This window comes from Caretta caretta, chromosome 1, assembly GCF_965140235.1.
Source record: "Caretta caretta isolate rCarCar2 chromosome 1, rCarCar1.hap1, whole genome shotgun sequence".
NCBI classification, from domain to species: Eukaryota; Metazoa; Chordata; order Testudines; family Cheloniidae; genus Caretta; species Caretta caretta.
Window position 1 is genome coordinate 258,349,275 of NC_134206.1, and position 16,420 is coordinate 258,365,694.

Below are 16,420 nucleotides of genomic sequence, written 5' to 3' on the forward strand. Positions count from 1 at the left end.
AGTCCAGTCAAACTAAGCAAAGCCAGAAGTGTCCTGTTTACTCAAAATTTAGGAAATATGAAAACACCTGAGAGTTATAAACTAAGTAAAAAGAACAGGAGTACTTGTGGCACCTTAGAGGCTAACAAATTTGAGCATAAGCTTTTGTGGGCTAAAACCCACTTCATCGGATGCATGCAGTGGAAATTAAGTAAGAAGATTACACACACAGAACATGAAAAAACGGATGTTGCCATACACACTATAACGAATAAATAAATAAAAATAATAAAATAAAAAATAAAAAAAATAAAAACAAATAAATTGGTTAATCTAAGGTGTCACAAGTACTCTCTCTTTTTGCAAATACAGACTAACAGGGCTGTTACTCTGAAACCAGGTGAGATCAGAGAGGTGAGCTATTATCAGCAGGAGGAAAAAACCTTTTGTAGTGAAAATCAGGATGGCCCATTTCCAACAGTTGATAAGAAGATGTGAGTAACAGTGCGGGGGGGGAGGGGGCGCGGAAGCATGGGGAAACAGTTTTACTTTGTGTAATGACCCATCCACTCCCAGTCTCTATTCAAGCCTAATTTAATGGTGTCCAGTTTGCAAATTAATTCCAATTCAGCAGTCTCTCGTTGGAGTCTAATTCATGCTCAAACTCTACAGTATCAGACCAAGGGGACTTGATATTTCCTATGAAATGTGGCAACTGGGGAAGGGCCTCTGAAGAGCATCCATCTCCCTTCCCAGAGAGCGATAAGGGTGTTAATACACCAGACCCTCACTAGAACACTGGATTTGTGATCCATGTGCGGTACTGCATTAACATGGGGACCGCATTAAAATGAATTGAAATTAAACTAATTAAAATTTGGGATCCATGGCCGCGACCGCATTATATGCAAATTCACGCTATACAGACATGCGTTCTAGCGAGGGTCCGGTGTATTGAGTTTAAACACTTTGATTCAATTAATCATCCATTTATTCAAATCCGTGGAACGGCCACTACAGTATTTAATTTGTCTTAAACTCTAGAAGTGCCACATGTAACGTAAGAGTGACATTACTTGATCAGTTTAGCTCTCCTACAATCCAGTTTGACAGGCTATTTTTCCCACCCACTTTGTGCCTCTTAGTGAGCCACATGCAACAGTGTCCTCTTTAAAAGGAAGCTTCTGCACAGCTCTGATAAGACTCCCTATAGAATCTAAAGAGGTTACATATACTTCTGCACTAGGACAACTTTAGGTTCTAGTTTAGACTATCTAGGGGCATTCCTCCCCTTAAGGTAAAATTTCATTATTTGTATCCGAAGCTTCAGTACTTCAGGGAACATTTACACTGCAAAACATGTCCACGACAGTGATCATCAACTGACTCTTGTTCATACTACCGGGCAAAATAAAAAATAAATAAATAGCAATGTAGATGTTCCCATTTGGGCTCTGAGACCCAGGGAAGGGGATGGCTCTCAGAGCCCAAGCAGGAACATCTACATTGCTATTTTTAGCCCCATTGCAAAAGCCTGAATCAGTTGACCCAGGCTCTAATACTCATTGCTGTGGGTTTGGTTTTTTAATGCAGTGCAGATGTACCCTTGGATATTCCAGTCCCTTTAGCCCTTAGATTGGCTAGCTCCCGAGTGACTACCAGCAGTAAACTGGCTATTTAAAAATCACTGGGGGCTAATCTATGGAAATCAAGGAGTGTTTAATATGCCCCATATTTTTAAGACTCTTGTCCAATCCACTGCTAAAAACCCAAATGACCGCTGAGACGTGTGGGAAACTGTCTCTCCCTGCTACTTGTTCTGCCTGCTGAAGTGAGACAAGCTGGCAGGGAGGGAATAGACAGATCCAGACCTGAGAGGTGCATTAGGAGCAAAAAGCAGCAACACTCTTCTAGGGAGAAGTTTTGAAGAAGCTATTAGGGACTAATTGTACTCCCTGTTGAGCCCAAATGTTGCCAAGGTTTAGTGTGACATTTCAACAGCCATTTTGTGTGGTTCTTTAGACATTGGTGTCATGTCTGGACAGTCTGGCCCTATGTCAGTATTTCACAGAGAAGATTCTTCACCAGCATCTTGAGCAGGTGAACAATGCTTCCCACTAGCTTGAACAGACTCCATTCCAACAGCTCTGAAATGCCTTTTCCAAATAGATCTACTGCAGATGCTACACTCAATTGTTTATAAATTCTTTTATCTGCCTTAAATTTCTACACACACATACACTCCCTTTTATGCACATCTGCTGCATTAGAGTAATGCTATGCATGCTTAAGACCTCTCCATATAAAACCATTATCCTTCAGCTCTTCACTGCAATAAAGCCACTTTCTCTGAAAGAGCGGCAAAGAGTCCTATGGCACCTTATAGACTAAACAGACATATTAGAGCATAAGCTTTCGTGGGTGAATGCCCACTTCGTCTGATGCATCCAATGAAGTGGGCATTCACCCACGAAAGCTTATGCTCTAATATGTCTGTTTAGTCTATAAGGTGCCATAGGACTCTTTGCCGCTCTTTCAGATCCAGATTAACACAGCTACCCCTCTGATACTTCCTCTGAAAAAATTCAGACCCTTAGGTACTCAAGGTGCCAGACACCAGGAGAATTACAGCACTTAGGCACCCTGGGTATTTCACTCCCACACACAAATATGGTAACTATTAGAGGATTTCCAAAGTTTGTCCACAAGAGCAGAATTCTGAGGTCCCCTCTAGGCCCCATAACAGAGCAGATTGGAGATAAAAACAGCACTACTTTAAATATGGCAAATTTTCCACAATGCCTCTAGGTCACAGCAGTGCCCTGGATTAGGATTAAGTTGCTTGTGGGAAACTTATTGAACATATAGGCACTGGTGCACCTTTGGTAAGGGGGCCTCGACAGCAGCCTGCCAGAATGCCCAGTTCTGAAAGGTAGTGCATCAGCTTAAACACAAAACAAAGGGTTAAACAATTTCTGGATTAGTTTAAATCAGAATAAAAGCAATCCTATCCCAACCCCTAAATCTGAACAGGCTGCTTATTAAGATACCATAAACTCAATGAAACCAAAAAAATCCAGAATCCAAACAAATTTACACGTAGGCATTTCTGCTTTATCAGCTGAATGGAGTACAGTTACCTCTTGAGAGTTAACAGCTTGCTATCTTTCTCTAAAAGCATTCATACCATGAAGGATTCCCTGCATATTGGGCTCTGAAAGGAGAAAGGGGCACAACCATTAATCTTAAATGCCTCCAGTCCTTGCAGAGCACTGGGCTCTTTCATCTTCTGTTCTCAGTGCAGATTCCTCCCATACCACTGGCTGCTGCATCAAACCTCCCCCACAAGCTAATCAAAATGGGAGAAAGCCAAACAGGAATGTTTTCCATTGCCCAGGAGGCTGGCTGGGACCAGAAACTTTACAACAGCCCTCCATCCTCACCCCCAATAGCAAAACCCCAGTGTCATCCCTACAATTTAGTGTTTCTGCCATTTGGGATATCTGAAGGAGACTGTTGCTTTAGAGTTACTTTGCTGCCAATACATACACTTTACAAGACACCGAAACCCACACTCAGAGCCCACTAAAACCTTGTTAAATAGATAGTGTGGTCACAGCCAGCTAGCCCATCAGTTGGGAATGATTTCCAAGCCCAGCAAGTGCACAGAGGAGGGTGGTTATAGGCCACAGTTATTCTGGACTAGATAAAGAGGACCTGGAGCAATCAGCTAGTTGGACAAGACTGCCATATTCATCATGTTAGATTTATTGTGGGAAAGGGGCAACAGCTGAGAGCTCTTTGCCTCAGGGCAGGACTGTAACCCTCTTTCCTCCACCTGTTACCTCTTCCCTTACAGCCAGGCAAGGTAAATACTTAAGCAGAACTCAACACCCCCCTCCCAGTGCTAAGAAAATAGACAGACGACCATCCTTTAGCTTTGTGCAGTGAATCAACAATGCAAGTCTGAGATTTCTGGGTTTCAGACAGTTAACGCTCTATCAAAGTCAGGAAGAAAGATGAGGAGAAATACTAGTGACCTTTGGTTACAAACCACCACATGCAAGGGAACTTCACTTATCACTTCTAAGCCACAACTGTGCGGCTCTCCACAGAACTAACTTGTGTAACTGGCAGAGATTCCATACAGGATGCTTGCTCTACATCCTTCAAGTGGTTTCGCTGTTAGTTATCAGAGGAAGCCTCTTGTCTTCCAGAATCATGTTACAATAGCATCAAAGGAATTGCCTCCATTGTTGCATAGAAGTGGAGGTGCTTCCCACAAACTGGAAACTCTGCTAGGACAAGTCAGTAGCTTGTTTAAAGAAAACAGTTGTTGGCACTGTTGCTGACAAGGAGTAGGCAGGGAAGAGAAGGAAGCAATAGAGGAAGTGAACTGGAGATAAGAAGTTTATGGGCAGTCATGCTACTATGTAGTGAACAGAAGGCACATTTGTCCTGTTATTTGTGCAAAGAGTTTAGAAATTCCTTTGTTTAAAAGAGGAAATGAGGTTCCTTAAAGGACATGTTCCAGGCAGTGTTCTCTGGATGCAGCAAAGCCATTTTAGAGTGACAGCTAGGAAAGGTATTTGTATTTCTCAGCAGGGAATCATGCTCTTTAACAAGAAGCACTGCCTTCCTAACTCCTGGAAGTCATTGCCACCCTGCTTCCACTACTCTATGACCTGCCTACACTCTTCCAGAAAGCAGTTTTCCACTTCACCTTGAGTTATCTGTCATGCCAAATCTCCTGTGGGGCTGTACTCCAGCAGCCTTTGTTGGCATTCCTCCCTCCACCTATAAGTTTTGTTGAGTCACTGATCTGGGCACAAGGAAGCAGTTTCTTCCTGTTCCCTTTCCCCCCCCACACTATCCCACTGTTTTAGCTCCACTATGCTGGAGAGTTTCTGAGAAATGGAGGTCATTAACTGTCAAGCTACGCAAGTAAGGCCCTACCAAATTCAGTCGTGAAAACCGTGTCACGGACCATGAAATCTGGTCTTTTGTATACCTTTACCACATACTATACAGATTTCACAGGGGAGAACAGAGTTTCTCAAACTGGGGGTCCCAACCCAAATGGGGGTCACAAGGATATTGGAGGGGGGTCATGGTATTGCCAGCCTTACTCCTGCGCTGCCTACAGAGGTGAATGGCTGGAGAGTAGCAGCTGTTTCCCGGGCACCCAGCTAAGAAGGCAGTGCCCCTCCAGCAGCAGCACAGAAGTCAGGGTGGCGATACCATATTAGACCATCCTTCTGCCCTGCTGCTGGAAGCGGTGCTGCCTTCAGAGCTGGGCTCCCGGCCAGCAGCCACCACTTTTTGGCTGCCCATCTCTGAAGGCAAGCGCTGCCTCTGGCAGCGGTGCACAAGTAAGGGAGGCAATACTTCGACCCGCCCCCCACCCCCACCCCAACAACCTTATGACTTCCCCCCCACCCCATTACAACTCGCTTCTGGGTCAGGACCCCTACAGTTACAAAACCATGAAATTTCAGATTTAAATGTCTGAAATAATTAAATTTACAATTTTTTAAATCCTCTGATCGTGAAATGGACTGAGAATTTGGGAGGGCCCTATACATAAGGCCAGATAACTGGAAACTGACCAAACAGAATTTTCTTCAAAAACAGGAGGAGATATAAGTTCTGCCCCTCTAGGGGAAGTGACAGAAATCCAGATTTTTAATAGTGAACAGTTGCTTATGAGATAGGGGAGTTTCAGTCTCAACCCTACCATGCTGTCTTGTCCCAAACTGTCATTATTGCAGACTGTCCACCATCTGCCTTAGGCACTTCTTGTAGCTTTGCTACTTCTGCATCCATAATCCAGATACCAAGACAGGAAGAGACAGAATAGAGCTAACTCTATATACATCTGGGCATTTTACAGGATCCCCCAACTGTAGGCTTTGATTCTCTAAAAGGAGATCACCTTACTGAGAGGTGGGATGCATACAGGATCTTCAGAGCTTTACATAAAGGATCCCCAAGTGACACCAAGAAATCCACTGGCAGTTTACCAGGAACCCATAAACCACACCTCGTTTTGCATTAAATTCTTTATATCTGATGACACTATGTAGGCATTCTGCTAAATATAATCAGGAAACTATTCTGGTCAATGTATTTATTTTTAAATTTATGACCAGCCAATACACTGTGTAGTACTAGCAAATAAGTGTTTATCCTCCTTGACAGGATAGAACTTGATTGAGCTTTCATGCAATGAAAAACTAGTGTTGATCAGTACTCTACATCAAGGTTTCAGACCACACTCTGCTCCCAGCACCAAAAATAGCTCTAGGTTTGTCCTCAGTGAATTTCAATAGTTTTATTATAAGCGTACACACACACCTGCCCCTTCTTAGAAGGGAGACAGGAAGTTACACTGCCTAGTGACTCCTCTACACAACACATCCTCAGAGAGGTTTGCGGTCTTTTACAGTAAGTCCTCCCACTAGGTCTTGAATACCATTTTGACTTCAAGATCTCACTAAGAAAGTCACTGTCCCATAGTTAGCACTCACCTTGCATCATACTCCTGTAGGCAGTGTCCGTGATTGCATATATGTGAGGAGGCATCTCATGCCTCTTTTTGCCTTTATACATCTCCACAATCTCCTCGGAATATATGGGCAGGTTCTTGTAGGGATTTATAACCACACAGAAAAGGCCTGAGTAGGTCTGCGAGAAAAGACATCAGTTAATAGTAGTTAGAGTCAGACAAATCTTTGTTCGTTTAAGGTTTCTTGCTTGGAGGCAGTCCCCCTTTGAGAGGTTCTACTGGGGCAGTGAAGAGAGACAGGTAGGCACAAGTCAATACTGGAAACTGGGCAACAGCTAATACCAAGTTTACCAGTATGGCACATTACCTCCTTCAAGCAACCCTACTAGATACTCCATGCTATCGGATGCTTTTGGGCAGCAACTGATCTATACTGGCTAGCTCATTCCAGTTAACTGCAGGGTCCATCAAAACTAGTTTCCCTGGCTTTCAGAGATCTGAAGTTTAAACCAAGTCTACACTTGACTGTAGAAAACTTCTCCCAGAAGCCTGGGAGCACATTTTATTGTGCGCTAGCTCATATTTGTAAAGCCTGCTTACTATAGTTGTCCAGAGTATAACTGAGACCCCTGTGATCAGCTACACAAGGGAACATAAGCTGATGTAGGGACAAGAAGTAATGCGTTGCATTAAGCACCATGGGCAGGGAGGTAAGCATTTTTCTTAATATATCACAGGACACCCATTAAAATGCATATGATCCCCCCGTTCATATGCATCAGTTCTTAAGTAGAGCTATCCTTTGCCAAGAAGTGTGAAGTACAGAAGTCATGCTATCAAACTGATGTTCAGCTGGAAAGAAGGCATACATTTTTAACATTGAGTAATTAACCATTGGAACAATTTACCCAGGATCATGGTAAATTCTCCATCATTGACAATTTTAAATCAAGATTAGATTTTTTTTTTTTAAAAAGAGATCTGTTCTAGGAATTTTGAGGATGTTCTATGGCCTGTATTATATAAGAGGTCAGACTAGACCATCATAATGGTCCTTTCTGGCTTTAGAATCTATTGCCACTGCTTGGTTAGGATCCTACAAAGTTGCTCATTTCCAGAAGAATTCCCAGTATGGGAGTCACCAAGGATTTACTTTCAGCAGTTTCTCCCTATTAAAGTTGCTGTAAAAAATTGACAGGCAGTACACTTCCCTAGATAGGAGAAAGGGAAGGGGTAGGAGATGGGGAGAGGCCCTCCACACTAAATCCTTGAAGGAGTGCCCAGTAAACTATTCTTTGGATTATTTGGTGGACAGCTGATACTTCCTCCTGACCCCTTCATTCAAAACAAGACTTTGATTCAGAGGTCGAGGCAAAATTGGTTTCTGAGAGGAAATATTTTGAGGAGCCACTTTAGTTCATTCACATACAAGACACAAACTTGTCTGGGGCTGCATTTAAAACAAGAGAATCACAAGTCCAACGTAGCTTGGAATTGATCAACATGTAAAACTGTTTTGGAGTCTCCCATTTTAACAATAAGGAAATACTTGCCACCTTCACTAGCATCCATCACACCAAACCCAAATTTTGGAATTTAGTTTCAACTGGCTTTAATCCTGCAGAGTTCTGAGGCAAGACAAATGTCCAGACACTTTTACTGCAATTTTAAAGAGACCTACCTGAGAAAGACAGGTGTCAAGACAAGAGGAAGAGAGAAAGTGTTACAGGTTTGTTAGTACCCACGTCTCAGAATGCCCTTTTTAATTGGAAAGAGTATTTTGGACAGAAGGAAGAATGTATTCTTAGATATTTTAAGAAGCCAAACTTTTCTCCTGAGGTTTGTAGTCGCTCAAAGAGCGTATAGATTTTATTGGCATGTGTTTGATTCATAAGGCCACACTCTCATCCTATCTTAAATGCTACAAGAATAGGGTGCATCTGGCACATTCTACATCTTACACTTCCCCCACTTTCTCAAAGAAAACTGTTTTGGTGTAGTAAAGAGTCCTTTACTCTAAGCACAAGAGGCATTTGATCAGATTTAGCCTCTTCAGATGGTTCACAGTAAAGATTAGACTACTGGCAATTAGAAGGGTGGAGATAGCATCGGTTACACAGTTTATGGTCATAACCCTGATTTACTGGATGTTGCTTTCATTTTTAATAATTAGCCCTACCTGTGTGTCAGACTCAGGACAAAGGTGTTCAGGCATGAGATTTTAATCCCACACCCCATCAGTGGGCATCCACATCCATTTTCACATGGCTATAATGGAAGTCTGTGCACCAATTAGACACCCTGCCCCGCACCCAAGGAAAGTATGCCAACCAAGTTTTCCTGTGTGTATGGAGGTGGTTTCAGAATTAGTCTTGCATTGGAGGACACTAGACAACTTTTGGAAACTATTCTTTAAATAGTGTGCAAGAGAAGACCCCAATATTATTGAAGCATCTCTCCAAGATGGGATCCTACGAAAGGAGTTAGATAAATTTAGCTACCTGATGGGTTAGTAGCTCAATGTTAAGAGGTATATAAGCAAGACCAAGAGAAAACTGACAAATGGGCAATCATTTCCATGCTTAGATAGGTTCACTGAATTTTAGTGAGCTGACTTAGCTAAGTGGGTTGCTCTGCCACAGTAATACCAGCAGACATTGGCGCTGATTCTCTGCGATGTCCAATATAGCGTTTGGACATAGAGACTAGAGAGAGCTGGCATGGCTCCCAGGTGCAAGTGGAAGATAATAGGCCCCATTATGCTCTAATTTCCTCCAGTGGTGTAAGGTCTGTTGCATACCTTACACCAATGGTGGATCAGACGCAGTGAAGCTCTGTTCCACCACACCTGCCCACAGAAAGCCCCCCAGCACACCTTTTCTTTTCCCCTAATACCAGGTGTGGCTGATGCAGCAAGCAACCATGCTGTTAAGGGACAAGTTATAGTCTAACTGGAACTTGCACAGTTGTTTTGCTGGAGTTCAAAGAGATGTTGTATTGTAAACTATGCTGCTGCTTTTCTTGTGAACATCCATTGTTGCTTATAGCCACTATATGGCTATTGTGAACAGAAATAGATTAGAAGAGAATATGCCTGTTAGTCTCCCCCAATAAGGAAACATACTTCTGGAGACAAACTTTCCAGACTGTTTGGAAGAGGTACTAATAAGTTAGGGAGGCAGCGATTTAATAGTTTGTTTTGTTTTATTGCGGAAAGGGGTAAAGAAAAAATGTGAATAAGTGGCAGCAAGTAATGCTGAAAGATTCAGCTATGGATTTAGAGTCTGCTTGTGTCTGTATGAGTACAGCTTCCTACGGAGGAGTGTAAGCTGGTGAAGTAGGACTGCCCATATTCCAAGCAAAAATAGCCTGGAGGTCTGAAGCTGGATGGAAGCAGTCTGCAGCACAGGAAGAGCAGCAGTTAGCAACAAAAAGAACATTAACGCTATCAGACCAATGAAGCCATGCAGCAAGGAGAAACTTGTCTCCTCCTTCCATCACCACTACCAACTGGGATTGGGGGTGGGGGGGAGGAGAGAGACACACCTAAGGGCAGTCTTTTGCAGAGCAGGTTTCAGCGTAACAGCAGTGTTAGTCTGTATTCACAAAAAGAAAAGGAGTACTTGTGGCACCTTAGAGACTAACCAATTTATCTGAGCATGAGCTTTCGTGAGCTACAGCTCACTTCATCGGATGATGAAGTGAGCTGTAGCTCACGAAAGCTCATGCTCAGATAAATTGGTTAGTCTCTAAGGTGCCACAAGTACTCCTTTTGCAGAGCAGTAATTCTTTAAGGCAATAGTTAATTTTATCCTTTTAAGTATCTGAGGTTCATGGAAGAGATACTTATTACACAGCTCTACCAATGCACACCCCTCCTAATCTGCAGCCCCAACACAGTGATCTCACTCACTTTGCTACTCCACTTTGAGTCTGCCAGCCTTACCAAGGAGTTCAAAAGTCATCTTAGTCGTTTTGGGAATGTCAATTTAAATTTTCATTTGTGCCCCAGTCTAGGAACTGAACCCAAGTTTCCAGAGATTAAAGGCTAATGCACAAAGGTGACACCTAACAAGTTGTCTCCACTGCAGCTCTGCTTTGCTTCAGACATCACTGCCCAATATTATAGTTTTGGACTTAAACCTCACTGGTGTTTTGGTTGATGCACAGGGCAGACTAGAATCAGGTTTACTCTTTAGCAGTTAATCTACTCCTGTCAGCCTTGCAGAGATAGTGTAAGCATGTTTGACTCAGAAGACAAGAACAGTTTAGGAAGGAAAAAAGTTTTTCCCAGGGTCTAGCCTCTGCTGATGTGGTTGCTGGACTGGAATACTTGTAAGGTTCTGGATTTACATTCTGCTCTGGATCCAGGACACACACTTAAGGTGAGCAGTGAGTTACCAAGATGAGCCAGAGAACATGCTTAGTCAGGAAGGGTTAAAGTCAAGCTCAGTTCAGAGAATGAAAGCAGATAATCACAACCATCAGCAAAGTCATCTAAAACCAATCATCATTGTAGAAACAAATCTCTTCAGTCTGTGACACTGATTTGCTGTTTCCAAGTTCCTGAAAGGCCTGCCACTCCCTGAACAAACATCTTAGGATATACCTACACTGCCCACGTTACAGCGCGACCGCAGCGATTAAGAAAAAAAACAAATGAGGGGTTTAAAATTTAATTTTAAAATTTAATAGCTTTATCGCCAGGAGTGCGGCTCCCAGTGTTAAAGCGTCGTCTATACTGGCACTTTTCAGCACTAAAACTTTTGTCACTGGGGTGTGTTTTTTCACACCCCTGAACAACTAAAGTTTTAGCGCTGAAAGTGGCAATGCAGACACAGCCTCAGAGTCCCCACTGTAAACTTAGTCTCAAGCTTTCCCATCCCCCTTCAGAGGAAGGATAGGGGAAACACCCCCCCACACACAACTTCTCAGAAACAGAGCCCCCACCTGCAGGAAGAGGCAGAAGCCAAGAACAACGCTGTGTTGTGTTTATGACCTTTCCAGAGATCTTTATACCAGAGATAGTTTGTGTTTGCTCTCTTCCTGTCAAGAAGATTAGTGCCCAGCTGCTGTCCAGTGGAAGGATTTTAGCTCTTCACCTTAATCTCCTGACTCACTGGGGAGAGCTGCTGGCCAATCTGATCAGCTCACTTCACTAATGGGCAGACTCATGTTTTTTGGATAGATTGGTAGGACCAAGTTTCGCTCTTGCATAACGCATTACTAGTTAGGTTTAAGGAGGAAATCTCACTTCCGCAAATATCCTTTATGAAACTGGTTATATTTCAATTTGTTACACCTATGGATCATGTGACCACCTGTCTGACGCATCACTGAGGGGACATCTCAACACCTGTGAAATGGCAGCCTATTGCAAGGCAAGTGAAATATTTAACTCACTTGACTACCTACCACTAGTTTTAAGATTTGTTAATTTAATTTAGGAGGGAAATATTACCTAGGATACATATGATCCATTTACACTTTATTTTAAAATTTAATAGCTTTATTAGGAAGGGAAAATATACCCATTTCTCAACAGTACAAGGCACAAGTGCCGCTTTGATTCTGAGCTGCACGGCTCAGAAGTCACAGCCTCGGGAGGTCGAGGCAGCTGTGGTTACACACAACTACCAATCAGCTATTCAGCAACCTAGAATAATGGAATGTACTGAGCTCCAGCCAACACCTCCTCATCATGCCCCCTGACATCAGGCAGGGAGAAGGCTGGCATGGAGCTTTTACACCAGTTCTATACCTTGAAGAACCCCCACTCCAAAAATGGTATTCTGTAGCAGCTGCCTATGTCCCCTGTACCTCTGAAGTGGCCACAGCATCAGCCAGAAGTGGAACCAAAAACTCTAGGTTAGGATCGTATTACCTAGATCAGTGGTTTTCAGACTCTCAATTTGTGGATCTCTAAACAATTTCAAATGGAGGTGCAGACTCCTGTGGAAATCTGAGACAGTCTGTGGATGCCCTGGGGTCTGAGGACCACAGGTTGAAAACCACTGACCTCGAAGTTGGCAGTTCAAAGGAGTTCTTACAGAGGTACATGGTGGGAATGGAGATGCACCATTTGCTGCCCTAGATTAGATTGCTCATCTCTGCTAATGGCTACAGAGACCCTCTGTCTTGCCACAGAAGAGGCGAGGAAGAGGACTAGGCCTCTTTGGATGACTAAGTAGCAGGTATCTGAGAGAGACTATGGGAGACTTATTGTTAGAAACATGCTCTGACATTTGGAGAGATCAGACAAAGTACATAAGAGGTATGAATGTTACTAGTGTTCAGAAAAAAACAGTAATCTAGATTTTCTTTAGAACTACAATAACATTAGCATCCTCAATAGGTCATCGGGCAGCAGACATAACACACTAAAGAATCTACTTCACATTGCCTAGAGACACTGAACATCAGGACTTAATATCTCCATCTCCAGCTCTGACCATTCTGCTATCATTCTGTATTGTCAAATAAGGACTAGACTAGGACCAAACAAAATAGGAACAAAATTTCTCCAGAGGTAATCAGCTAGTGAATTAAAAAGTACATTACCACTGAGCCTAGTTCATCCTGTGCCCCTTGACAGCCTCTGCTTTAACAGGGACTTAAGGAATAGACTTGTGTGCTGTTTGATGCAAGTCACATTAACAGTGACATTTGAACAGGAACTATAGAACCAATGCAGATTCCAAATCCTTATCCTCTAGCATGCCCCCTTTGGGCTCTTGTACCTTATTCCTTATGATTGTGCATGACTGTCATCTACAGATATCACTGTCATTTCCATGGCAACAACCCAGTAAAAGGATTATGCTGTTCTTGTAAATTTTGGTGGGAGGGAAGAGACTAGAACCTGGTAGTTCAGATAGACACTGTTCTGGGGTACAGGATGTTTGTTACTGGAGAGGGCACATGTGCTAAAAACCTGAATCTCAGAGGGAGATTAGAGCCAGCTTGGCATTAGCATTCCCTTCCATTGAGGTTCCAGATGTGGGAAAAGCAAGCCAGATGTTAGGTATACATCCAAAATGGGGTTTGTTATTATTTAGTACTGTTTTAATCAGGCTTCCTGCTTTCCAAAGTCTCTTTTTTTCTAGCCAAAAACAAGTTAATGATATTCAAAACATACTCCAAACAACGACACTCAAATGCCAAAGTCCAACCATTTCACCACAGCATTCCCTGAGATCCATTCTACCCAGGGGAGAGTTGTGGGGCTGAAGAAGCAGCGGTGTCACATAAGACTTTCATACGGGGCAGTGTAAGGTTAACTATAAATGTTTGGGAGAAGTTGGTTGCAGCAAGTTTACATGGAATCCCCATAAAAGCCTTCCCCGCCCCCCTCCCCAAATACAGAAGATTGTTACTTACATAGATGAGCCCTGAGTAGTATCTCTCCTTCAAGTTGTGCAGCACAGAAGCCTCATTCAGGCAGGTCAGCTCTGCCATATCTTCCACTTTAGAGAATTTGGGTGGATTCATCTTCTGGATGTCATCTTTGTTTATTCTCACTTTCTTTCCATTTTCTGCCAGCTCCACAATGGCCTCATCTCCCACTTCCTCCTTCAGACTGGCCGCCTCAAATCCATTCTTCTCCGATGGGACCCACACCAGTTTCTTGGCTGCCCAGTCAGCCTGAGCCAGAGGGTTGTTGATGAGGTTTTTGTCCACGTAAAGGTACTTATCAACATCTTTTTGAGCCATGGTGATTTATAACGAGGGACCTGCCAGAACAAAAAAAGAACTCAAGTTTTTAGAATTTAAGCAGCATTATGAACTCTTAGAGGCAAATGGACTCTACGCTGGCTTAGGTCCCTGGCTATCAGGGCCTCCCCCACCTTAAGTTTATTTCAGTAATCACAGGTGGTTTGCGGGAATTACACACAAGGTCAGGGTTTCTCTTCCTAAAATGACAGGAAAAGAACAGACTGTTCAAACATTGTGAGTATTTAGCATTTGGAAAATATGTATTTTCTATTCCCTAGCAAAAAACAAGTTAAACTGAAATTAAGCTTGTAAACATGTTAGACAATTCGGAAGCAACAATCCCTATAGTAACTTACTGACAAACACCTAGATAACTACTTGTTTCGCATTGCAGTTAAGATCAGATTTCTTGACTAATATCACTACTATCTAGGCTGTTGACAATTCACTGCAGAATAGTTTTAACCAAACTTTTTAGCTCTCTCCTCAAAATGGAGGGGGAATGAAGTCTTTTTGGTATTTCCTGGTTCACTGAAAACGTGATATTTGATGTACTTCAGCATTTACAAATGCCATGGATTGCCTGGGTTGAGCTGTCAGTTACCCTTTATTCCCTGAAGATATCCCTAAGTGTCCCAAGATACATTTTAAGAAGAAGAGAATTTAAAAGGCAGATTAAGAATACACCAAGTACTCCCCATAGCCAGATTATGGTACATACCCAACACAAATCTGGGCTTAACTCAGTTTATTTGTGCTCTGTAGGTCATCCTTACAGGAAACTGTTGAAGATGTTAGTTATCAGGGTACAGAACCTTTCTGGGTTAAGAAACATTATGGTCACTACTTTGTTTAAAGATCGTGTTTTTGTAGCAGTGACATAACTGAGGCCTAGTGATGGAGAGATCACTGACATTGCATCAGGGAGAACGTTGGGGATTTCTAGGAGTGTGTATAAAACAAAGTAATTGGGATTTAATCTTTCATCAGAACTATCAGAAATGCTTCTGCCAAGGGGTTTTCGGTTCCTAAAATGGGATTTATGTAAGGCACCATTTGGTTGGTGAATCAAGATGCTGGTGCACTTCATGCACCAGGGCTCATTAAACCAAAGAAAGCCAGACACTTCACAAAAACACCAAAAGCCTTACCCCCTAGAATCGGTGCTCACCAACTTGTCAGTCACTTAACTCACTCTGATTTTATGCAACTTTGTCAGAAATTTTCAGTTAGCCAGAAAAGAGAAGACAAAAAGGAGAAGAGGCAGGATGGTCTGTACATGCAATAGGAGGCTGTCAAATACTGTTACAACAGTTCCTCTTCAAGTATATAAACAAAGCTTGCAAAGCCAACTAGGCAGCATTCCGGCACAGCAAGAGTTTCCCAAAAAGACAACAGGAATTAAGAGCTTCACTGCAGGAGCAATCTGGCCCCAACATGCATTGGGATCAGCTTAAAGCATAGCATCCCAGCATTAAGCACATGTAACAGCAAGAAAAGTCTGGAAAAATGCCAACTATGGTATAGATCGGCACTGAGGCCCAATCCAGCAATGTGCACGCATGCAGGGAAATTCCTTTTATCAAATGGATAACTGCACTCTTGCTTTGTACTGAATGCTGTACTTGTTCCTGCTCTGCAAGTTTTGTAGCCATCAATAAGGATCAAGTAGTCCACATATAGCAATATCACTTGAACTCTGATTTAAAATCTACATCTTAGACCATGAATGCAAGGAATACACTTGAGTCTAGAAGACTAAGACACAAGCAGGGCCCTTGTGATTTGATAGTATTTTAGGTTTATTTCTGCAGCAAGACAGGTACAACCTGCAGTAGGGGCACCAAGGAGACATCCCATTCCATCCACTGTTGGCTAGATAGCAGCAGGAGCAAAGGTAGAGTAACAGTGTTTGCAATCCTACAGTGCTTGGACAGTGCACACCTGTAAATGAGGCCACCACTAAAATGAGAGCAAGTTGTCATTCCATTCTAGAACTACACCACACTCCAGGACATCTGGCCTGAGCGAATACACAGGAAGGGGAAAGGAAGTCCAGGATCTTTGAAGAATGGGTTGGTGATTCAGCATGAGATCTTGCAAATCTCAGGTGGCCTTGGATATTTGCTACAGACGGTAGGCCAGCCAAAGGGTTAAAGAGAGAAAAAAGGAACTAAAACGTTCATTGTGTTCATGATCGTATCAGGTTTGGCAAGG

General features: G+C 42.8%; 1 protein-coding gene across 1 annotated transcript in view; it reads right to left on the bottom strand.

The window, feature by feature from the left end:
- The window catches only part of MYH9 (myosin heavy chain 9), a 96,674-nt gene that overhangs the window by 63,216 nt on the left and 17,038 nt on the right, over positions 1-16,420 (bottom strand). Inside the window, exons 2-3 of the mRNA XM_048832963.2 lie at positions 13,868-14,220; positions 6,510-6,666 (exon numbers count right to left, since the gene is read on the bottom strand). Of these exons, the coding sequence (XP_048688920.1) occupies positions 6,510-6,666; positions 13,868-14,200 (490 nt within the window). The 5' untranslated portion in view covers positions 14,201-14,220. The remainder of the gene's footprint in view (positions 1-6,509; positions 6,667-13,867; positions 14,221-16,420) is intronic.